This window comes from Pteropus alecto, unplaced genomic scaffold (assembly GCF_000325575.1).
Source record: "Pteropus alecto unplaced genomic scaffold, ASM32557v1 scaffold22, whole genome shotgun sequence".
Taxonomy (NCBI): Eukaryota; Metazoa; Chordata; class Mammalia; order Chiroptera; family Pteropodidae; genus Pteropus; species Pteropus alecto.
In genome coordinates this window covers 12993715-13019529 of record NW_006434839.1, presented here as the reverse complement: position 1 = coordinate 13019529, position 25815 = coordinate 12993715, and the positions used below count along the sequence as shown (strand labels likewise).

Genomic DNA, 25815 nt, shown 5'->3' with positions numbered 1-25815 from the left:
TCAGCAATTCCATTGTTCACTAAGCTATACTGTTTACCAAAGTCTGCCTCTGCTGACTATCAGTGTAGACCAGAACAATCTTCTAGCTTAGGTGTGTTGGTAACTTGTTTTCATGTTGAACTTATCCACAAATACACTTTGCTGCACATTCAAAACATACCTTAATTTATCTACTTCTATTTCCACAACCACCCTATTCTAAGCCATCCCCATCTCAAGATTGTGAAATTGAAATAACTGATCTTCTTTCATGCTTGCCCCATAACAATCAAGTCATTGTCCAAGTAACTGTCAGAGTGCTTTTCTCAAAATATAAATCAAATCATTCTATTTAAAACCCTCTAATAACCCCCATTGAATAGAATAAAATCTAAATAACTTACTTACCATAAGGCAATATATGAACTAGTCTCTACCTTCTTCTCCAGTTTCATCTTACACTACCCTCTGAATAGCTGACTAAGATCCATGATGGCCTTCTTTCTGTTTTTTTTTTCAATACCATGCTCATTAACTATCTCATGGTCTCACTATTCGTAATTCTATTTTCCTGGAAAACATTTTCCCTCGTATCTCAACAGAACTTTTCCTCATCATTTAGGCTCCAAGTCTTACACCTCCTAATTAGAAAGGCCTTTCCTGATTCTGTTTTTTCTTCATAGTAGCTATCACCACCTGAATTTACCTTGGCTTATATGTTTACTTTTATACTGTCTGGCTCTCTGCATTAAAACACAAACATGTATAAAATAGGTACCCAACAAATATTTGTTGAAAAAAATGAACAGAAAGAACTTGACTCTTGTTTTATATATATTTTTGCTATGAACTATGATCTCCAAATTGCAATGAGCCAAAGAAAAACGTGAAAAAATATTAACAAATACTGATATCTAAGAGAGATGTCTGTACTTTTAATGGTTTTTTCTAACTAAAGAAAACTTTCAGGGCTTTTCAAAACTAGCTAAGCTATCAATAAAAAAAAAAAGTGTAAGACATACTACTATAGCTAAATAGGAACATTTCATAATATCATCGGAAAACATCTTAATCTAAATCTATACAACAACCTCAAAATATACAAAACATAAAGTAAAAAAATAAATCTAAATCAAATTAATATTGCTTCAAATAATGAAGCAAAAATTGACAGAAATAGATAAATCCTCTACAACGGTAAAATTAATTTCACAGAAGAAATCAACTGAAAATTTGAATATATAGTGAATTGAAGGATAGTAAAATTTTGACATGTTAGTTGTTGGATAAAACTAAAGTAGTACATAGAGAAAAAATGTATAGTCATAAGTGAATATTTTGCAAAAGAAGGAAGGTTAAATCAGATTTAGGCTTCCATCTCAAGAAGATATACAAATATATACCTGAAATCTCAAAAAAGTAGAAGGAAAAGATAATCAAGGTAAAAGAAATAGAAACATGCAATCAAGGAAATCAAAGTGAAAAACTGGTTCTTTGAAAAAATTAACAAAAATGATAAACCTAGAAAGACTAATCTGGAAAAAAAAAAAACCAAAAGAAATAAATTATTACATCAAGACTACAAAACAGTATTTATCGTTACAAACATCTAAAATATAAATGACATTATGATCAACTTTATATCAATAAATTTGACAATCTGGGTAAAAAAGGCAGACTTTTCTAAAAATTAAGTTTATCAAAGCATTTGAGTAACTGGTTAATAAAAACCTATCAATAAAGAAATCACCACTCAGTATCATCAGTGCATTCTTCCAAACATTTAAGGAAGAAAAAAAACAGTAATCTAGCACAAATTCTTTTAGAATCGAAAAAGAGGGCATGCTTCCTATTTTCAAGAGGCAGTATAGCCATAATTAACAATGAAATTATAGGAAAAGAAAATTACAGATCTAACTATAAAACAGAAAAATAATATATGACTTGAAGGAAAACTTAGGAACCATCTTAATAAGGTAGGGTAGACAAAGAGTTCTTAATCGGGACATAAAAAGTAGTGACCATAAAACAAAAGTTAATAAAGTAGACTATATTAAAATTAAGAAGATTTGCTCATCAAAAGACATTATTAAGAGAGTAAAGAAGCAATTCATAGACTCGGAAAGATAGTTACTATCCATATACTTGACAAAAAATATGTAGCCTAAATATATAAAGAACTTACACAAGTCATTAATAAAGGAAGATAAAATCCTACAAAAAATGAGCAAAAGACTCAGACTGATACTTTATACTTCAAAAGAAATTTGAATTTTAATGGGTTCTCAATTTCATAAATTTCAGGGAAATTCAAGTTAAAACCATGAGATACTAATATACATTCAACTGAATAGTTAAAATAAAAAAATGAAAAATAGCAAGTTGGTGAAAGTTGGTGAAAATGTGGAACTAATGGGAATGCAAACTGGTGAAAAAAAAACACTTAGAAAAACTAAAGGCAAACAAAAGTATATCCCAGAACCTCGGATTGGACTGCTAGATATAATCTGAAATGCATTTATACATAAAATATATGCATTATTGATTATATACTATATACTATACAATATGTAATATGTAAATATATATAATTACACATATAATACATAATTACATATAAAGGTATGATTATATGTAAATCATACACACAAATGTATATATAATTATAATATATAGTCACTAAAAGATATGCGCTAGACTATTTATAGCAGCATAATATCCTCAAACTGAAAACTACCTAAATTTCCAACAGAAAATACATAAATGCTGATATATTTGCACAATGGAATACTGTTGAGCAAACAAAATGATCAAAGTAAAACGATATGCAGTAATATGGTTGAATCACATAAGTGTAAGCCAGAAATTTTTAAAAAAAGGAAAAACAAAAACTATAGTCTATTCTCTTTATATGTAGAACAAATACAGATGATGTTAGAAGTTATAAGACTATTTACTCCTGGGGATGGAGGAAGTTGCTAGAGTGCTAGCGATATGAGTATTTTTATACTATGAATGGAGAGATGTATATTCCACTTCAGTTAAACAATAGGAAGAATAATAACTAAAAACATTAGGAGGGGAGGGTGCATTGTACAAACACAAATATTATAAGACATAACACTTTGTGAGAAATAAGCTCTTCTGCTAAGTTTAAATAAGTTCATAACAGTGCTACAATGGTATTTCTACTTTTATCTTCATGAAAGTATTTTCTACTATTCATCTATTCTCAGGGAAAAGGCACTGATAGATCAAGAGAGGTAATTCCCACCGTAGCTAAGAAGAGAACACACCTGGGATATTGTGCTCATTAAGAGCACTGTGTCGACCATGAGGGACACAGATAAGTTGAAGCATCAGAAGAAAAAGACAACCAAGATAAGGAAGGAGTTGCATGGAAACCCATGTCATAAGAAGAAAAGATGAAGGGACTGAAACGTTTAAAACCTAAAGGACTAAAAATATTAAAGTATTGAAAAGTTGATTTTTTTTTTAAAAAAATCACATACTAATAGCTTTATTTTTATATCAAAGGTTTTCTTACATTTAACTGCTAGCATAATTTTAAAAGTACTTAAAAGTACCTCTTTTCATGTTTTAACACATTTCTCATAAATGAAGATCAACTTATTTTGATTTGATACTTAATATCTCAATGCTTTCATTGTACCTGAACTAATACAACAGAAAGAATAATATAATTTCCCAATTTTTGTACACTTTTGTAGTTTTTGACCTAAAGCTTGTTTTTAAAACAAATGTTCATTATCCAAGCTCTACATGGAAAACTTTTAAAACATCCATCTATATTTAGAAGCAAGAAGACAGAGCACAACTAGTCTGAATCACAACAACAAATACATTTCTGTGGAATGAGGGCAGGTAGTTTGTTCACATGAAGAGGTTTCTTAACATACATTATTTGAAGTGTGATACTATTTACATTTCTTCTTATCTCTTCAAATGCTTGATGTCATGTTATAACAAAGCAACCACATAATTAGTGCTAACTAGTTTTAGTGAACAATACGGAGTTCTCTTCAAAAAAAATAAAAAGTTCTAGACAGTATGAATTATACCTTCAGCCTGTGAAAGCGAACAATATCTCCATTTTTATAAATCATTGGAAGGGCTTCATAATTTCCACTAAAGAGCAGGCAGGTTAACTTTGCATTTGTCTGGTCCACAATTGTTACAACTGAACAATAATCTGGAAAACATAAAAATATTTTCCTGACTTTTAGTATTTCAAAGGATTTGACAAAACAAGAATATGCTGAGTTCAAAGCACCTAACAGACTTTATTCTTCCCTTTAATTAAGTCTTCTAAAAATAGGATCGAAACATAGAGACATTTTCTTGGTTCTCAAGATGTGCTACCAAATTATTTTGTCAAAATGTTCCATAAAACTAATTTTAGTAAAACAAAAATTAAAATCCTACTTAATATAAATTATCTAGAGTGGTAATAATTTTTTATTACTTCAAAGTTTAAAAATCATAAATCAAACATATTAAAAATACAGTTGGTAAAATAAATTTAGAGTGAAAAATAAGGATTTAAAGATATTTGCAACAAATGTGATGATGAGTCAATAATTGCATAAAGATCCTATGAAAATGGGTTATGAAACCTAGGATTTCATAGTAATTCATGTGATTCGAATGAACAATTCATAGAAAACTATAGAATAACCAATACGAAAGGGGAAATGATGATTTGCTAGTTACCTATAAAAGATTACACACTAGAATAAAAGAAGTATTTTATAGCACTTAATCAGGAAACAAATTTAATGATAGTCGAGTTGTCATGAAAACAAAAACTTCAGATACTGGTGGTAGTAAAAACTGTAATAGATGTTGCCTTTTAATATACATGTTTCAGAAAATTCCATGCTGAAAAAATGTGTTGACTTCCTGTCCTTCCCAGTACCACAGTGATTACGATATAGATATAGAAACGAATAAATCCAGAATACTGAAAGGAGAGGAGAGAAAGAAGATGAAAGAGTAAAGGAGAAGGGGAGAAGATACCAACATATTTCAGGAAGATGGGAAGAAAGTAAATGGTTGAGGGATAAAAATGAACAGTGGAGACTGCAAACCAGAAGATACTATTAAATGGCTACATCAAAGATGGGAGCCACAGGGATTAAGGGCAGGAGTTAAAATTAGAGCCAAAATCAAGGTTTAAAAGTTTACACATAGAACAAGTGTTTCAATGTCCATCCATCCTGACCTATACTCCCTGTGAAAATAATTTCATGTATCTTAGTCTTTAACTCCATCACCTCCTGAAGCATAGGCTGTTTTCCAATAAAGTTTTACTGATTAACTGAAAATGGTAAATCTCTTAATTTTAGCAACAGAATAAATCTCTTAATGTTAGCAACAGAATAAATCCCTCCCTCATTAGCACATTACGGGGCCTAAAGCCTGATAGCTCTCTTCCCACCTACCCTAGACTGATACTTTCAATGAACAGGGCCTATGCAAGTACTAATTCTCTATCAGAATTCCCATTCAAGAAAGAAATCAAGTTGGAAAAAATAAACTTATAGATAAAGCAAAAAAGACAAATGTCTACAACCAAAAATAAACCACACCTACATTTTTAAATGTAAAGACAAGAACTGCCAGACAGAGAACAAAAATGGAAGGAAGGGAAGGAGAGAGGCGGAGGAGAGGGGAGGGAGGGAAGGGAAGGGCTGAAGGGCAGAAGGATGGACACTGGGTGTGGGAAGGTAACAAAGAGGTGATTAGAAGAGAGCAAGAGTGAGGGAAAGGGAAAAGGGATAGGAGAGAGAAAAGGAAGGAAGGTAAGGAGGGAAGAAGGAAAAAGAGAAAGCTGATTCTTGATGATGGGAAAACAATTTAGAGAACATATAAAAACTTAAAAACAAAAATTAAACCTTAATAAGCATCTTTAAAAACAGTAAAAAGATATTACATGTTCATAATCTTGATATACTAGCAGGATCTATTGGACCCAATTTTAGTTTTTGTTTCCTGATTTTCAGTAGTTCTATTTGTAAGGAATTATTTCGCGACATTTTTTTCTTTCTTAGCAGTCTTCCAAAGATGAATTTTACTTTTTTAAAAGAAAACACATTCTTGCTTGCCATTGTAATATGGGTCTATTGTACCCTTTTATAACTCTAAGACACATTGTGGGATTTTAGTCATCTGTTTTCCTATGTTATAAAATACTATGCATTTCATTGTCCTAGTAATTATTTCATCATTATTCCTATCTATGCTAAAAAAAGAGATGAAATTAATTTTTAAAATGGGAAAAGGAGGGAATCGCCTAGAAGAATGATGCCAAGAGTACAATGAATCATCGTTATTGCACTGCATTGCTCAAAGTTTGGGGTTTGCATAATCTTTATGAGTATAAAAAGCTTGAGAAGCACTGATAAAGGATATCAACAATATTATACTTCATGAAAGTAAAAATTCATAAAGTACTACAACTTACATAGAACACTACAGAGATAAGGTATCTTGTAATTCCAACACAATGAAATTACAAACAAGAAAAAGTGGCTCTCCTCTCTTCCCAGTTCGTAATAACAAACAAATGAGTATAAAAAAACACAAATATGGATAATGAATTGCTTGAAAGTAAAGTCCTATCAACCTTAATAGATCCACAATCCTTAAATCTGATTCCACAGAATAAGTTTCAGCAAATAAGAATCAAAATACATTAAAAAGGGTTTCATGTTCAAGCAATTTCAAGTAAAAACATCTTAATAAAGTTAATCAGGTTCCTTTATTAAAACTTTTCAGAGGTGACAATGTGTATATATGTACCCCTTGTGATTCTCAAGACCCAATACAGTATGCAGAATTTCCCACTTTTTCACAGAAAGTTTCACTGAACTGGTGTTTCTCCCATTAAAAATGTTTTGTTAAAAGCTTATGCAGATGAGATCTGAAAGCAATTTTAAAAGAAGCATTACTAAAAAGTTGAACAGCTTAAAGCCTCAGCTATTCAACAACACTAGAGTTCATTGTTGTCTTGGGACATTCTCTTCAGTAGTTCTTTCGTCTTCATTACCTTCTCTATCTTTTGACAATCTACTGTTCAAAACTTTTGTTTCCTTTTTGCCTTTTTATCTCCGAGTACCAAAAAAAAAAAAAAAAATCAAGAATAAATTCCCATTTTAATAACTCCTGAAGTCAAACCAACTGCTAACTTGACTTCTCTCACCCCTCCTGCAGGTGATAAGAAGAGGGATGGCATCCTTATTTGCCCAGAAAATGAACGGGAGCAAACGCCATCTTGAATGATCTTTCTCAATTTACATAAACTATAAAACCAAGTACCCAAATAAACTTTGAAGCAACTGGGTGAGAAAATCTAGGTAAATTATAATCCATCTTAAATAATGCAAGTAACTGGTAACCTTTATAGCAAAAGCCCAAAGGCAATTAGAAAAGACTAATATAGTTTCCATTTTTATAATAAAGTTTATAGACTTGTATTCATAATTTACTATACGAATTGGTATTCTTAGGCAATAAAATAATAATCAATGCTTCTCATTTTTTTAAAGACAATCCAAAAATATTCTGGTATTTAATTATGTATCATTATAGATAAAAAAAAGATATTCCTAAACTTTTAGCAAATGTTGTGCATTTAAGTGAACCAACACAAAGTGCCCATATATTTCATTCCATGCAATAATTTCCTTAAGAAGCTATAAGTAAATATTGAACTCTATTGATAGTTATTGATACATACATGCTGAAATATTTAGGGAAGATATGTACTGATTATCTTCAACTTACTCTTAAGTGAATCAAAAAAATAAATTAATGGATCAACTAATGATGGTTGTTATATGGGTATTCATTGTATAATTCCTTCAAATATTCTCTATATTTTAATATTTTTATAATAAAATGCTGAGAAAAAATTGGGCTTTCTATTTTTTAATTAAATAATAGTATTAACAGTAGTTATGTAACAGCTTTATATTATCTTTTGACCTGTTAAATTCTCAAAAAATTCTGAATTAATCATATCAGAATTTAAAAGGTTTAATAAACATCACAAAAAGAGCAAGAAAATAGTTTTATAGTATAATGAAGAATAATATTATGAAGGATAAGGATAAAATTTGATCTTGGTTCTTTTTTTAATTTGGAGTGTTCTAACTATAACTCTATATGAATCTTACTTTTAGTTATAGAAGGTAATTGTACGTGATGGCACCAGCCTTTTATAACTATCATACATACGGAAAACTGAAAGGAGTTATCAGAAGCCTGATGAGTATACTAAAGATTGACGGACAGCTGTTCAGGTAGTGATAGAGATCGGATGTGTACACATTCTGTTTATTATTAAATTATCAAAACTATTTCTAATGTTGACAGAAATTTGTTTGCATTTTTTTTTTTTAAGGAATTTTTTTCCCCCTGTTTAATTCCCTCTCCTCCCCAACTTCCACCCCTGACCTACGGATGTTGCCATCTCCTTTTTTAAGAACTGGCTCTCTGAAGGCAGGGTGTCTCTTCCCACACGCTCGGGGCGTACTCTCAGGGCCTGGCGCAACTAGGCATGGTCTGTGGCCCCACCTGGGGTGCGAATGCAGGACCTACTGCATGTAAAGCAGATGTGCTAAGCCACCCCTCATTTGAATGTTTAAGTTCTTATTCTATTGCTGGCACATGCTCCCAATAATCTTTTGCTTAAGCCTAATTTACATAACACATACAAATGATGACAGGTCTTTCAAATATTTGGCCTAAAATAGAAGACTTTTTATCATGATGCTTCTGCAAAGCAGAGAATATATATTTGGTTTGTCATTCTACACTAAAAAAATCAAATACCATCTTTCAATTGGATAACATCCAAGTATATCCACAATCCTATGAAGTTTTTACACAGTTTTCCAAATAAAGCAAAATATTTCAAATTCCTAAAGGCAAGTAATTAAAGCATAAAACAATTATAAGAAATATTCTAACGCACAAATTAATTTTAACTGGTTTTTCTATTCCAAACTCCAACGTTTTTTTGTTTGTTTTTATCTTTTTCTTTTTTTTTTTTTAACCCAAAATAATTTCTTATTTATGTTTTCATTCAGGTAAAGGGCAATGGGGGAGCTGGGATTATGATATAACTCTCAGAAAGTTAAAAAGTTTTTGAAGAAAGTTGAAAGACAATCTCCTTTTGAGTCATTTAAGTAGAATTTCAGTAGAATTTCTATTGTTTTAAAATAATTTTGCCAATGAATAACTCATACTTTAAATTCAAATGGTAACATTAATATAAACATATCCATTGTAATTTTGTGTTATGTAAAACTTCCAAAAAGTACTTCAAAAATATTGACTACAAAGCTTAGGACAATGAATTAAACTATTTTGCCTTATTCAACTAATTAAAGCAATGTATACTATAAATACCTGGAAGGGTGACTAAGGATAGGAGAACATAAATTGCACTCAAAACGAAATACTGCACAATGAAAAGATAAACTGAAAAATTATAAAATTCCTCTGTATATTATTTCTCAACACTGTTGTATTTCTCCATTTCTACAGCACTAATTTTGGACTACTTTTATAATCTGGAATTATTTTTCCTACCTTCAGTTTTTTCTCTCTCCATGCCAAATTATAAACAATTCCATCATGTCATCACTCTTACCAAGGAACTTCTAATGCTACTACATTATCTATGGATATTTCTAGTTGTGGAAAAAAATACAAATATGTAAACATATACACTTGCACAGATGTGTATACAGTTAATTACAGAATTATCAAAGGATTACTTCCTTAACATTGAACTGTAAAAATAAAATTTAAAAATATCTCATTTGAAGTTTGTTAGTATATTAAATCTACCTTTACAAGTATTTTCTTTGCAGGTATGAGCGCGTGCACACACAAGCAATTCTATTCAATTACTGCGCTGCAGGACCAAATAAACTTACAATAGCAATATTCTTCATAATACTATCTACTTGCTGCAAAGCAAGCTCTCTAGAATGACATAACTAAATATAATGATGTTCTTAGAATCTCCTTAAGTTTTTTATAAAATACTGAGGAGTTTCAAAATAAAATATCATTTTATATACTTTGTTTTTGTATTTAAATATGTATGTATAAAAGGAAACAAAAATTCAGATTTAAGAAACGTGGCTTTAAAAAAATCTGTCCAATAATTTGCTCTCAAAAACAATAAAGACAAGTAACAATCTAAATGAAATATTAAATAGCTTTCAAGTTCCTTCGAATAGCATTAGGTCCAGAACACGACTGAAGAACAAGCTACCCATTTAAATAATACTGAAAATAAGTTTGAGTTAATTGCTCCAAGAAGTGAAGTCTTCTACCAAATACATATACACATACATACATATGCACACATACATAATCCTTCAATAATGATAAAATAATAAAAATATTTCCCCATGATTCATTTTTTACTTATTCCCAAAGATAAAATAAACTTGTGAAGAGACAATTCACAACTTATTTTAATAACAAAGTTGCAAATCTAAAAGGTAAGTTAATAGTGTACTTTCTTGATAGCTAACATCAGCAGGGAAGGTAGGGGAAGTTAAGAAAGATTTTTAATAAGACAGCAGTCTTACTTTACCTACAGAGTATATAATCTATAAAAATATATATTTAAACCATTGATAAAGTATTGACTTTAATCTTTTAGTAAGACTTCAGATTTAAACTGATGACAAAGTATTTAACTACTTAACACTTAAGTAATACTTCACGTAACGATATACAATAACAAATGATAAATTAAGCCCTATATTCTGTAATCTTGAGCAATTCACCTAATTTCCTCAGTATGATTAAGAGTAAATTGCCTTGGAGTTTTATTATAAGAAAAAGCTGGTAGTTCATCTAAGCAAGGTATTTAATCAAAGAGGAATCCATGCATAAATTATACAATCCACAAAAAATACCTTCATGAAAGTTGCTTCACCTCTTTTATTTACTAAGCACTGTTTTTAAACCAATCAGTATTCCAGCTAAAGTTTTTCATTTCTATAAAAGTTAATTACTGAAACATTCAAGTAAAAGCTATGAAGACAAATCACTGAATCAAGCCCATATATGCTACAATGTTATCTACTTTAAAAGGAAATTTATTATATAATACACATATAACCACAATATCTTTATTATGCTGGTTTGAAGTTACATAATTTCCCCTCATGTTTTTATTATATTTCAAAGGATCACAGGAAAGAGAGGAAAGTATAAATATTATGATAGACATATAGATACTAATATATGCTATGAAATGTTTTATATATATACACATATAAGAGACAGAGACAGATTAAATAAATTAAATATGTAAGTAGGTACATAGATAGGTATCTCATGAGTCATGCATGTTATTCTGGAATTACAAAGACCAGCAATGGTTTCTATCTTTACAGAGTTTGTATTTAAAATAAAGGAGAACAAATAATATTTTTAAATACTAATAAAAGTATACTGATATTCAGTAATAAAAAGAACTACTGATACCTGCTACAACATGGGTGAATCTCAAAATCATTATGCTAAGTGAAAGAAGCCAGAAGCAAATACCACATGTTCTGAGTCTTCTATGTAAAGTATTCAGAAAAGTATAGACAGAAAGCAAACCAGTGGTTGCCTAGAACTGGGAATGGGAATAGGACTGACTGACTGCAAACAGAATGGAGACTTTTTGGTATAGTGTTGCTTGTTTACGCCTTCCCCACTCATAAAAATAAAATTCACTCTTCTTGGTTAAACAGTTAACATCAACTATCCAAATGTCAGCACTTAAGTTTTGTTGAAATCTATTGTTAACTATCATCTTTTCCATTCTATTTGACATTAAAATTATACCTTTTTTAAACTGTCATTTTATTTGTAAATTTGGAGGGAGCAAATATAAACAGATGTACTCTTCTGGCCAAATCCTTCTAAAAATTTGATGAAAACCATAATCATGTACGAGATCAGAGGTCAGCAAACTATGCAGAGGCAACTATTTCACTAGGACTATTGCAGAGGGCAAAAAGCAAGACGTTAAAAAAAATCTAGAAATTGGTCTTTCTAAATGTATAACCTGTAGGAAAGACAGAAATAGGTTATCTTCTGAATATAGCCTCTCTCTCCTTCTCTCTAAAAAACTGGCAATGTATAGGGTGGACTCTCATGACACAGCTACATACCCCACTGTCGGAAATGGACAGATTATACAAACAGAAAATCAATAAGGAAATAACATCCTTAAATGACACATTAGACCAATTGGATATAATTACCACATACAGAGCTTTCCATCCCAAAACAGCTACTTATAGATTCTTCTCTAGTGCACATGGAACCTCAAGAATTGACCACATACTGGGACACAGTGACAGCCTCAACAAATAAAAGAGTTGAAATCATACCAATCATATTCTCTGATCATAGTGCTTTGAAACTAGAGATCAACTATAAAAAGAAAACTGAAAGAACCACAAATACATGGAGATTAAACAACATGCTACTAAAGAAAAAAGGTCAAATAAACAACCTAACGCTTCATCGTAAAGAACTAAAAAGAAAGAACAAATGAGGCCTAAAGTCAGCAGAAGGAAAGACATAATCGAAATTAGAGCAGAAATAAATGAAATTGAAAACAAAACAAAACAAAACTCAATAGAAAAAATAAATGCAACAAAGAACTGGTTCTTTGAAAGGTTAATAAAATTGACAAGCCCCTGGTTAGACTCACTAAAGAAAAACGAGAAAGGGCACAAATAAACAAAATCAGGGATGAAAGAGGGGAAATTACGACTGACATCAAAGAAATACAAAGGAACATACAAGAATACTATGAAAAAGTATGTAATACCAAATTTAGTAACTAGAAGAAATGGACCGGTACTTAGAAAAATACAACTTTCCTAGACTGAATCAAGAAGAACTGGAAAATCGAAATAGACCGATCAGCAGTATGGAAATTGAAACAATCATCAAAAATCTACCAAAAAGTAAAAGTCCAAGACAAGATGGCTTCACCAATAAATTCTACCAAACATTCAAAGAAGATTTAATACCCATTCTCCTCAAACTCTTCCAAAAAATCGAAGAGGAAGCAATACTTCTCAACTCATTTTATGAGGCCAGTATTACCCTCATACCAAAACCTGGTAAAGATAACATGAAAAAAGAAAACTACAGACCAATATCTCTCATGAACACAGATGCAAAATCCTAAATAAGATACTAGCAAACCGAATATGGCAACATATTAACAAGATTATACACCATGATCAAGTGCGCTTCATCCCAGAGGCACAGGGATGGTTCAATATAAGCAAATCGATTAATGTGATACACAACCACATAAAGAAATTAAAAAATAAGAATCATATGATCATATCAATAGATGCAGAAAAAGCTAAAATAAATGAATGAGACTACATCAATCTAAAAAGCTTCTGCTCAGCATAAGAAACCATCAACAAGGCAAAGAGACAACCATCTCAATGGGAAAATATATTTGCAAGCAACGCCTCCGATAAAGACCTAATATCCAAAATATACAAAGAACTCATATGACTCAATAACAACAAAGAAACAAATGATCCAATCAAAAAATGGGCAGAGGACCTGAATAGACACTTATCCTTAGAGGACATACAAATGGCCTACGAACATGAAAAGATGCTCAACGTTGCTAGCTATTAGGGAAATGCAAATCAAAACCACAATGAGATACCATCTCATGCCTGTTAGAATAGCTATAATCAACAAGACATTTAATAATAAATGTTGGAGAGGATGCAGAGAAAAAGGAACCCTTATACACTGCTGGTGAGACTGCAAATTGGTACAGCCGCTATGGAAAACAGTATGGAGGTTCCTCAAAAAACTAAGAATTGATCTACCATATGATCCAGCAATCCCTCTGCTGGGTATTTACCCCAAAGACTTGAAAACCCATATCTGAAAGGATATTTGCATACCAATATTCATAGCAGCATTATGCACGGTGGTCAGGACATGGAAGCAACTGAAGTGTGTCACGATAGATGATTGGCTAAAGAAGCAGTGGCCATATATAAAATGGAATATTACTCAGCCATAAGAAGAGATGAAATACTGCCATTTGTGACAACATGAATGGACCTCAAGATAATCCTGTTCAGCAAAATAAGTCAGACAGAAAAAGTTGAAAATCACGTTATCACTTATATGTGGGATATAAACCTAAAAGCAACAAAGGAACAGGACAAACAAACAGAGACTCATGGACATGGACAATGGACTGGTGGTTACCAGAGGGTAGGGGGTGGGGAAGGAGGGGAGAGGGAGACGGCGTAAAGGGGGTCAAATATAGGGGAGTAGGGGAGGGTGAAGTGGGTAAAGGGGATCAAATATATGGTTGCTGAAGAAAAATTGACTTTGGGTGGAAACACACAATAGAATATACAAATGTCAAATGATAATGTATACCTGAAAATTATATAATTGTATTAACCAATGTTACCCCAATAAACTTAAGAAAAAAGAATAATAATGAGAGAATATAAGAATACTGCTTTCTTTGAAAAGTTAAAAAAAACACTAAAATTATTACAAAACCAAAAAACTGAGATTAACAATCAGACTGTATTATGCAGAAAATCATAACTGAGATGAAGAATCCTACCAATCCAAACATCTCCCCAAAATTCATCGAGATTGTAGCAAATACTCTACCTAATGATTAAAAATTGGGCAACATCTGAATAGTCCTTTTAACTGAGAGCTATCAGAGGTCGCATATCAGGAGAAGAAAATTCATTTGAGGCTCTCTGTTAGGTGTTGCCCCAAAGATTGCTATATACAGCTATATATACATGTATATATATTACATAAGATTTAGACATGACATAATTTAACAAATTATTTTGAAACAAATCAGTTACCAACAAAAAGTATGATCACTGTACAGTACATACAAAACAAAATTTCAGGCAGTATATGCAATATGTTTTAGAATATGTAAAAATTTTAAGGAAATATAGGCTATTATTTTTTCAGATCTTGTAATGAGTAAGCTTCCCAAACAAAAAACAAACAACAAAAAAATTATGACTTCAAAAGTATTTTAACCATTTGTATTTTAAAACTACCAGCCCTAAAATTAAAAAGCTGGGATAAGCATCTGTAACATATATGACAAGAGACTAATACATTAATATATAAGAAGTATCCAGAGATCACTGAAAAAAAAGATAGACAACCAAACTAAAAAATAAAGAAGAGAATATATTTTGATTTTCTTAAATAATGACGTGTAAAGTGGAGTGGGGTGGGAGCAGTATACCAAAATAGATCTTGAAAATGCAGAGCCTAGAGTCCTACATACTAGCATCCTTTTCTAAGATGAAAATCTGTAACTTGGAAGTAATGTATATCCATTAATTTGTTTATATATAATTTATTTTGTATTCTTATGTCTAACCTCTATACCAGAATTAAAAGTGATTTACATATCACTGACACAGTATTAAAGTATTCTTTGTCTACATTAAGTTTTCTAGCCTATTTTATACTTTCATATGCTGTCATATTGCTGTTCAGCATCCTTTTCTTCATTTACTCTTTAGAATCTATAGTCCATACTAACTTCATAAATAAAAGTAGCCAAAATATGTATGAGTGTTGTTTGGCAATTATAAATCAGAATTAAGCTTCTAAGACAGGGTACTGAAGAAGCCGTGTTCCTGCAATCAATAAAGTAGTTCCAGTCCATTAAAATCTCGACCAATTTTAATACCTACCAGTTCCTTTGCTTAGATATGGAGGCTTAAAGAACTTCACAACACCATAGACATTGACAATCATACCACCCTTAAGTTCATTCAAAGGTGTATATACATAACGTGTCGCTGGAACCTAAAGGGAGAGAAGACAATGAATATATCAATATTAAGCATTTATATTTTAGACTCATGTTATGATCAAATTCGTAAATTGTAAGAGCCATTTAACTGCATTTTTTTTCCTTTTAAGTGTCTAAAGAGAGGCTGTGGCCTGAAAAAGGGAAATGCACAGCTTAAAAAGTTACTATATAAACTACTAATACTAGTTTTTCTTAGAAATGACTTTGATTATAAATGGTGTGATTTGTACACAATTCTAAGAAATGCAGCTTAAGAGATTTTGGTTTTGGTTTTAAACCTTAACTAATATCACTTCAAAACTTGTAAAGCTCTCTCTCTCTCTACATATATATATATTTTTTTTCTATACTGCTATAAGATTTTACTTAGACCGAAATAAAGTCAGGTTTTAAATATAAATGGTTTAAAGACATTAAAAATGGTAACAAAAGAAAAAATTTCTGAAATAACTGTACATTGTTTGGAAAGAAAAGGGAAAGTGATTTATAAGGATATATCTATATATTAGTCAATCCATAAGAGTTCAGACATCTTGCCCCATCACCTACCCATCCCACCCCCAATTAGAAATAAGGTTACCTATAATACTGTGTTAAAATTTTTTAAATGAAATCAAAATAAATTAATTGGCTCTTTCAAAGAAGTTGATCCCTCAAGTCAAATACAAGAAGGGCAAGGCTTAGAAATCTCTTCAAATCTTGATATAAAAAAATGTTGTAGCTCATCAATGACGAAAGAAGAATAGTCACCATATGGGACAGAAAAGAGAAGATATGCACTCAGATGACAAAATAACTGGATCCAATATATTATCTTAAGAAGTATCTCCGTAATATAGAGATGAATGAGGAAGGCCAGCATAGATCAATGACCATAACCATTATGGTCATCCAAGTAATGTACTTGCTAATTCATGACCAACGAACAACTTCTTAACTATAATTTGGCTTTCCATGTAAATAAGCCAGTATATGTGTGCACAGCAGCTAAGTTATAATCCAATAGTTTAGAATAGCTGGGCTTTCTGAAAGACCATTTTTGCCAAGTTCAGAGGCTCTTTCATTTACTTCTGCCTTATTTATGAGTTTATGGATGTATTAAATATTTGAAGCTAACCTATTTATAATAATTTTGAGAAATACTAATACTGAAGCCTAATTCACACTTATATAAAAAGTGCATCAATCCTTTTATTGAATATAATTTCCCTAAATCACAAACTCAAATTGTACTATTACAGTATTATTCAGAATTTAAAATCCATATCTCATAGTCATTGTCAACTAGAAACAAGTCCCTGGACTTTGTCTGTTCATTAGAAACTAAAGGTTTAAGAACATAAACTCTATATTAGCTTCTTTCTAGTTTTACTCAGCTACAAGTAGCTCACCTATAAAAATAGGAACCTTCCTATTGCTAAAATTTTATAAAATACTAAAAAGATAAAAAAGCAAAATGTATAAGTGTAATAAACTTCTTTACTTAAAATTATATAATTCAGTACATAATAATCTGTTTAAATGGAAGTTGATTAAAAACAAAAGAAATACATTTCGCTAAGGTTTAAAAGTAGTAAAAATTCCAGTGCCTTCACACAATAAAACATTTTTTCCAATTTAGTTTTATGGATGTAGTTTATGCAAAATAACGGCAGATATTCTAGACAACAGAACAACCAGATATTAATTACTTGGTAAATGTAGCTCAAATGTAACACCAGATATCAACAAAGTGTAGATTGTTTTCCCCACTGTATTTGATACTATTTTTAAATCAGACTATAAAGTAGATCAAATATATATGTAATGTGTATGTGTGTAGCTATGTGTGGAGATGTATATTCATATTCTACATTAAACTAAATATCTTACCAAAGACATTGATTCTGTAGAAAAATCTATTACGGATTTAACATAAACCTGAAAAAAAAAGAAGGGCTTATTTGTTTACAAATGACTTCCAATGTGATTACAGATCTTTAATTGTAGTAAAACTACACACTTAACTATATAATATTCAAACTCACCAGAATGGCATAAAGTTATAGCTTACAAGTTAAGAGTGACATGTGTAAAGTTGTCTAAGCTAAGCTTCAGCCTAATACACTAATTTTAATATCACAGGACCACCCCTAGCCTATATAACACCCTTGTGCATGCTAGAAAAAGCCAGATGTTGGCTTGCAAGCACATGGCTTGACACAACTCTACATCTCTTCCTACTAGCCTTCACCAAACAGGTTATCTCCAAATGTGTGTGTTGAGAGTAGGAGGTGGGGAAGGAGGATAGAGGAGGTGAAGAGAGGCAGGATGAGCAATTTAAATTGATCAAAAGTCCCTTGATCAATTTAAAGTGAAATCAAGTAGACTATCAAAAGGGGCTGATGGTGTAAGTGCAAAGAATAACATCAGGTCTAGAGTGTCTGTGAAGTTTTAAATTTTCATCAATAAATAACTCTTTTCTACCTGGAGTCATGCTAAACACAAAGCCAAGAAAAGAATTTCTATTTTTTAAACTTAAAATACTAAAATAATTCAGTCAGACTAAATAGTTTATCTGCAGATTTACAGAAATACTACCTCAATTCCATCACCTAGGTCATTAAAACCATAATATGAAGAAACTAAAAGATACATGCTTACATAAACAGTTGATTTGAAGTCCTCAAATGCTTTCAAAAATAAGCAATGTTCACCATCTCTGTTTGCAGATGACGATGATGACAAAACAATAAATCCAGCCACTGCAATGGTGTCCTGCATAGAAAAAAAATGGTTTTAATTATCAAAGTATCTATAATTCTGAATACCATTTAATCCTTATTTTTATTATTTAAAAATGGAAATCATTCCTATAAAATGGAAAACTGGTTAGCCTGAACATGTTTAATGCTTTCTAAATATATGATGGAGCCTACCACCTCCTTTAAGAGAGTATCAATATTACACCCAAAATAGGTAGTATAATGCCCCACTGCATGGACCAGGAAAACACTAACTAAATCACTTAGAAAATTTTATTTAGTGGAACTTCAAAAAAAAAATGTTTATCTCAATTTATGTCAGTAAGTTTACACAAATAAACACAACGAAGAGAAAACAGATGATCCAACAGTATTGAAAATAGCATTCAAATGAAACAATCTCAGATTTGAGAGACTACATTGAGACATGTCAGTACAAAAACTCCACATTGTTACAAAGCTAATACATATGCCTATAAAGGGTATGAGATATTAATAAGAAATTTCTATGTATAGAATAAGAATAAAGATTTTTCTTTCTACTTAGGTTTATAATAGCAATAAAAAGCCATTCTCCATTTATTCCTGCCTCTCTCATTCTTTAATTAAATCTCCCTTATTTTTCAAATACTGGAGCATACACACTCAAGAAGTATTACCTTGCTGCATTATGTATATATAACATACGACATTATATAATACAATATATATGTAATATATATTCTTACTCCTGAATTATATAATCTTACTCCTCTAATTTTACCACCAAAATCTTAAAATACATAGACATTCCTGGGCTTTAGGCAGCTTCCTCCACTAATCTTAATCTCTACCAAGTGGAAATCTTCTGCATTACTCATTTTTGCTTTGCGCATACAAGGGTCTGGTGTCAATCCTCAGGATTTTCTATTTAAATCCATTAAGTAAGCTATGAGCACCCTGAAGACAGGGATTTGCTTTGTATTTACAGGGTTTGGCAGAAAGTAAGCCTTCTATAAACAGTCTGTGAATCAATGGAAGGATCTTATATTGCCTTTCTAAAATCTCTGGTCCTACCAGATATTTTAGCTTTGCAAATTTCTGCACTTTTTTCTTCTTCACGTGAGACTGCCAACACAATTGTGTTTGTACTGACAATGCTAAATAACTGCAATGCTTCATTGTTAGATGGGAGAAAATTTTCCTTTTCACTGAATATTTTCTGTTTCTACCATGTTTTAGGCAATGTTAAAAGGGAATAAACAGTAAGACTGCTCCTGGAAAAATTACCTTTACAAACTAAAACATATGCAATGCTTTCAATTTACCTCGGACCAATACATTTTGATTTAAATGAAAAATTAAGATTTTAGTCAAAGATTTAAAGTTATTTAATCGAACAAGAAAATAAATGAGTCATAGGTTTATCAGTTCTAAATTTTCTGACAAGTACGCACACATGTAAAGAATAACCCTACCTCATGTTATTGTCTATTTTACTTAAAATTGTCTTATATATAAATATTATATGGAAAGAAATACACTAAGTGCAAGTGTTAGCAGTACAGATGCACATTTTTTTATTTTTCTGTATAATCTTAACTTTTTTAGAATGAATATTTCTATTATGATAGAGAAAACATTTTAAATAAAGGGATAAGTTAATAAAAGCTGAATATCAGCATAAGAAAAATTTTTCAAAAGTCTATTCGAGTTTGACATCAACAAAATTCAGCAAAGTTATAACTCTCTACCACACATTCAACATGTAAACCAAAAATATTTAACAAAAGAAAATAACGTATTTATTTATAAGCATGAATTTATATTTGAATATACATATACAAAGTGCATTGAAGGCCCTCAGTGATGTCATCCCAACTGACCCTGCCTGATTTATCTCCATATACTTCCATTCAATGCTATACACATCAGATTCTCTCATATACCTACTGCTTTTCCACATAAACTATGTGCTTATTCTAAGCCCCCACTCATAATAAATAGCATTTTTCTCTTTTGCACAAATTTAACTCTATCTTTTAAAGTCTGGGCTGTAAAGGCTTCTTCTTTGTGAGGTTTGTATTAGATTTTTGTTTCTCCCAGAAAACTAATTCTTCCTTCCTCTGACCTCTCCAATGCAGCATTTTAATTTTCACTTTTTGTGTTATTTATAAACCCTTCTTAATGTTTTTAATGCCCTTAAAACTGTAAGATCCTTGGGACTAAGAATAATGTATTCACCATCTGTATATCCCATACAAGTGTCTGGCAAAGGCTTTTATTCACAGTCAGTGTTCAACAAGTATCTGCTGAATAAATTAAGTAATACCACTAAAATTGAAGTACAGATCTAAACACAAGCGAGAAAAAAAAAATAGCTCTTAAGATTCAGTTCCCATGGATTTAAAAATCATAATGGCTTTTAAATTAATGCACATATACAGAGAATAAGAAAGATAAATGTGTAATAGGCAGTATTAGTTTGTATAAACATTCATTACTGAGTTGAAAATGAGATTTAATATGTATTGTTCTTGTATGCTAACTATAATTGAAAAAACTCATTGAATTGTATAATGTAAATACAAGCAACTAACTATATTTCAATAAAGCTGGGGGGGGGAGGGAAAAAAATGCATTGTTCTAAGTTTTAAGCTTCTGAGAAGAGCATACTGAAGCCACTCAAAGAAGACGGTGAACTACACATTCAGTGCTAAGAGTATATTCTGCTATATCAGAGTAGGTGTTTATCTCAATCCACTAAGAAAGTATTAGGGAACCAGCCTGAGAATACTATGCTACTGAAAGTTATAAGGCTTTATCAATATTTGTGCATGAATGTTATAAAAGTGAAAACACATTCAGTCTAACTGAAATATCTGAACTAACTCAGGATACTCAGATTATCAGCAAATGGTAGTGTCTACACTACCCTGTCACGGTGTCTTAAAAGAGTAAGCCCTTGTCATTAAACAATTTCCTGTTTAGTTTAGCTAACATGAATATTTCCACAACCAACCAATTTCAAAGAAAACTGATGAAATTAATAGTCTTTTTAATGTACATCAGTATTCTTTAAAAAATCAATAATTAAAAGGCAAAAAATCAGATAATTTATCTGTACATTAACAAATACAGTTTTCACATGCTAATAATGTCATAATGAAGAACACAATTAGTGGTGGAAATAAAAAAGCAAATCGGTGAATAACAAAAAATGTAAACCAATAGACTAGTGTACTAATTTGCTAATTTTTAATAGACAATATATAAAAAATTCTTAAGTTGCTACACTTAATGAGCACAAAAAGGGCACAGAAAACGTAAAACTGCTAATCCAAAAAGAAAGACAGGTTACCATATCTTAAAACACTGTTAAAGAGTGAAAGGGTACAGGGAGAAGCCAGGGATCTCATGTCACCAATAGTGTGGTGATTGATCGAAAATAGATAGTTTTTTATCTCTAAGATAAAAAATGTATTTCGTGGTATTAGCATTTTTTGGATCATTTAACAGCAAGGACATAATAGGAAGTAATAATATATGTAACATTAAGCATAAAAACCAAAATCTTTAAATCTAAAAAATCACTATATAATCTGATGTCCATCCATCTCATTAGCTACACACTGGGTGACTCACTCTGGAATTCCTCCTTTTCACAATTCTTCAGCATTCAGGATCTTCACTCAGGGTCTTTGAATATGCTGTTCTTTCTTACTGATCCACACTCCTAGTACCCCTGTGCTCATTCTTTCTGCTATCTTCCTCATTCTGCTACTCAATCTTCTTAGTTACATATTACATCTGAATAAAATAATTAATTTCATAATAGTTACATAATTCCATTCTTCTCCACTGAACACTGTTCCATAATGGCAAGGTCCATAACTCTTATTCAGTAGTCTGTGACATCTAGCAAAGACAGAGACATTCAACAAGTGCTTAGACAACCAAATGAATAACCAAATCCGAATATGAATATATAGAGAATACCTTCACGTAATCTGAAATAAAATATGCTGTACGACTACTACAAAACTTCACTTCATAGAATCGTAGCATTTTAGAAACTGAAAAGGACCTTAGAGATCATGTAACCAAACACCTTCATTTCTGTAGATAAGAAAATAGGGACCAGAGAGGATAAATGAATAGCCGAAGGTCATATACAGCTAATTATAGATCAAGTCAAGAATCCAGATCTCTCAACTTCCAAGAAAGCATTACTCTACATCCTTTTTCAGAACTAAATCTTATGGAAATGGGACCAATGTATTAATAAATGCCTATAATTTTGACAGTTTTTTTTTTTTTAGTATTTTTTAGGTGAGGCAACTCTTGGTTGACCTCACAGATTGCAAGGACCTTGTCACCTTACGATCCCTTATTTTTTTTATTTTTTACGCCTATATCACCTGGTCTTTCTAGGTGATCTCCCATCCAAGTACTAACCAAGCTCGATCCTGCTTAGCTTCTAAGATCAGACGGGATCGGGCTTGCTCATGGTAGCATCGCTGTAGACCTGAAATTTTTGTTAAAATATTTTTTAAACTTTCAAAATACTTTGGAAAAATCTTTCCTCATATTTATACCCACATACTAAATGTTAAAACCTACTTTAAATGAAAGTTAAAACTGAAAAACATGCTTCAACTGGAGGAAGGCTCAATTAGAACATATGTATTCCAGCAAAATGTATCATTAGTCCAGCAGAGCAAAAATTACAATTTTGTTAAAATCCATTTTTTAATGTTTTAGGATTTTTGTTAGATTCAAATACAGAGCTAACCTTAGGAAACAAGCAAGTGGCAAACAAAGGTGTAGGAATCGTAATAGAATATTCACTCTCTTATGAAAAAAGTTTTATCTTTGATGTGCATCTATAACCTTAATACTATAAACTCTAAAGTAAATAGCCAACTCAGACCTCTCAAATAATGAGCATTTGTGGATTTTAAATCCAGAAAAATTTAAAGTAAATTGTGATCTCAAGTCTTCTCACCATTGTATTTTTTTTTTTTAGGAGAGGCAAACTTTGGTTGACTTTACAGATTGCAAGGACCTTGTCAGCTTACAATCCCTTATATCTTTATTTTTCACGCCTACAGCACCTGGTCTTCCTAGGTGGTCTCCCATTCAAGTACTAACCAGGCCCAACCTTGCTTAGCTTCTGAGATCAGACGGGATTGGGCTTGTTCAAGGTAGCATGGCCATAGACTTTATATCAGTCTACTTTAAAAGTTCCAAACATGCTAGCCAAAAACTGTACGTTATGAATCTTCTATAATAAACATACACACGCATGTACACACGCACGCATGTTAGAGCATGCGCACGCGCGAGCACGTGCGCGCGCGCGCGAGCATGTGCACGCACATTCACACACACAGTCACACACACACCCAAGAGTAGTGAGGAACTGTAAGATACATACACCTCTCTCATATCAATTCTACCTAGTGTATTTCCCTCAAAGATATACTGTTGTATTGTTTTTAAAAATAAGTTTCAAAAATTCTTTAAGACCTTAAAATACTATATTCATATTAGTACTTGACTTGTATGAACATTAAATCTTCTAATAATGCAAAAAATTTTTATTAGTTACCAATTTTTATTATCAAATCATTTTTATTTTTGTATAATGTGGGCACAGAGCTATTTACTCCTGTAGCTCAATATTAACGATACCAGGACAGAATCTGCCTTTAAAAAGCAGTTCTTGATGATTCTGGGTTCATATCTCTGAGAACAAGATAAAACTTATAGATGACCTCCTCAGATAAAACTACAAAAACAAAAATGACAAAAAAATACATTTACATACACCTTTAATTGATTCTAGAAACTTTTTTTGCAGTTCTAAGCACTGCTGGGAGTTCACTGGAGATCCCTGCACCTTCTCTATAGAAAGAGTTCATCTAAAATAAGAACATAAAACTACATTTCACGTGTATTTCACATAGTCTATAATACATGAAAACTACATATTACCAACTCAATGGTTAGGGCAAAACCTGCCTATGCATACCTAGCAGCATGAGGAAGATGTTCATGGCATTTACTTGTTTTTTTGGAAGAATGGGGGGTCAAGAGAAAATATGTTATAGCTTAGTATTCACACACAAATTAGTCAATAAACTGTTTTTCATTTTCCCTTATCACAACAAAGTATTAAAGTTTTTTAGTTCAAAGAAAAAAATGCAAGTTATCTAAGTGCATCTTCCCCTGTAAAACACTTAATATTCTTTCACTCATATTCTCCCCCTCCCTCTCCTTTTCTATCTTATCACTTCCAAAGAGTATCTTCCTTTAAAAATGGCATAATTTCAGGGGTTTTTAAACACTGAACTCTTAATAATTGGAAACTGTTATCATGAATATTAATTATTTTAACTAAGCTGAAATAAAGTCAGACCTTCAAGGAGAATTATAACAGAGTAACAGCAGTAATGACAACATGCCTTTACTGGAGCAATCCACAAAAGTAATAATACAGAGCTAATGACTACTGTCCTTCCTAAATGGCCTGAAGCAGGTAACATTTTTTTTAGTATTATTTGCTTCTAGAACTTCGCTGTGCCCTATCAACTGAAACTATATCTCAATCAAATTTTTTAACCTGTTATCTAAAATTACTCTAGTTATTATCCTGAGAGAAAGAGTCTTGATGAACTGCTCTAGGAGTTTTTGGATATGAACTGCATGGCTATCTTATTTCCTCAAATTCTAAAGATTTTAAGATATGCCACTGACTTAATAATAGCTTTTCACAAGGGGGAAAAAATCACTATATAGATTCTCCTTTTCTTTGTTCGAATTAATAATTACGAAAAAAATTAATTTACCAACTCGTTACAGAAGTTTTAGAAAAAAGACAAACCTTGAGTTTAGAAATCTAGTCCCAAAATTCTTGTAAAAGAATACACAAAAGTAGATGTTCTGACAGTTTCCTGGAAATGGATCTTTATTCTAGACTTCAAGATAGACTGTGCAGAAAAATGGATCTTTATTCTAGACTCTAGGACAGATTTTCTCAGAAAAATTCAGAATTCTCAATTAATCTAACACCCTCACTTTATATTTGATTAAATTCATTTCTGGAGATATCCAATGGTTAATCAAAATCCAATAATTAACTGGAAGAAAAGCAGAGACCAGAAGCCAAACATCTGG

The 25815-nt window shown here is 31.4% G+C and overlaps 1 protein-coding gene and 1 pseudogene across 16 annotated transcripts in view; both read right to left on the bottom strand.

Moving 5' to 3' along the window:
• The window catches only part of POT1 (protection of telomeres 1), a 96604-nt gene that overhangs the window by 60807 nt on the left and 9982 nt on the right, over positions 1-25815 (bottom strand). For 10 of the 16 annotated variants that reach the window (XM_006910554.3, XM_025045886.1, XM_025045881.1 and 7 more), the window contains 4 exons: positions 18554-18667; positions 17783-17830; positions 15789-15903; positions 4062-4192 (listed from right to left, as the gene is read on the bottom strand). In XM_006910554.3, coding sequence (XP_006910616.1) covers positions 4062-4192; positions 15789-15903; positions 17783-17830; positions 18554-18667 — 408 coding nt within the window. Of the gene's footprint in view, positions 1-4061; positions 4193-13985; positions 14035-15788; positions 15904-17782; positions 17831-18553; positions 18668-22278; positions 22444-25815 lie in introns of those variants that run through there. The other 6 variants (XM_025045889.1, XM_025045891.1, XM_025045892.1 and 3 more) reach the window with 3 other exon arrangements.
• Positions 23739-23857, bottom strand: LOC112478866 (annotated as a pseudogene).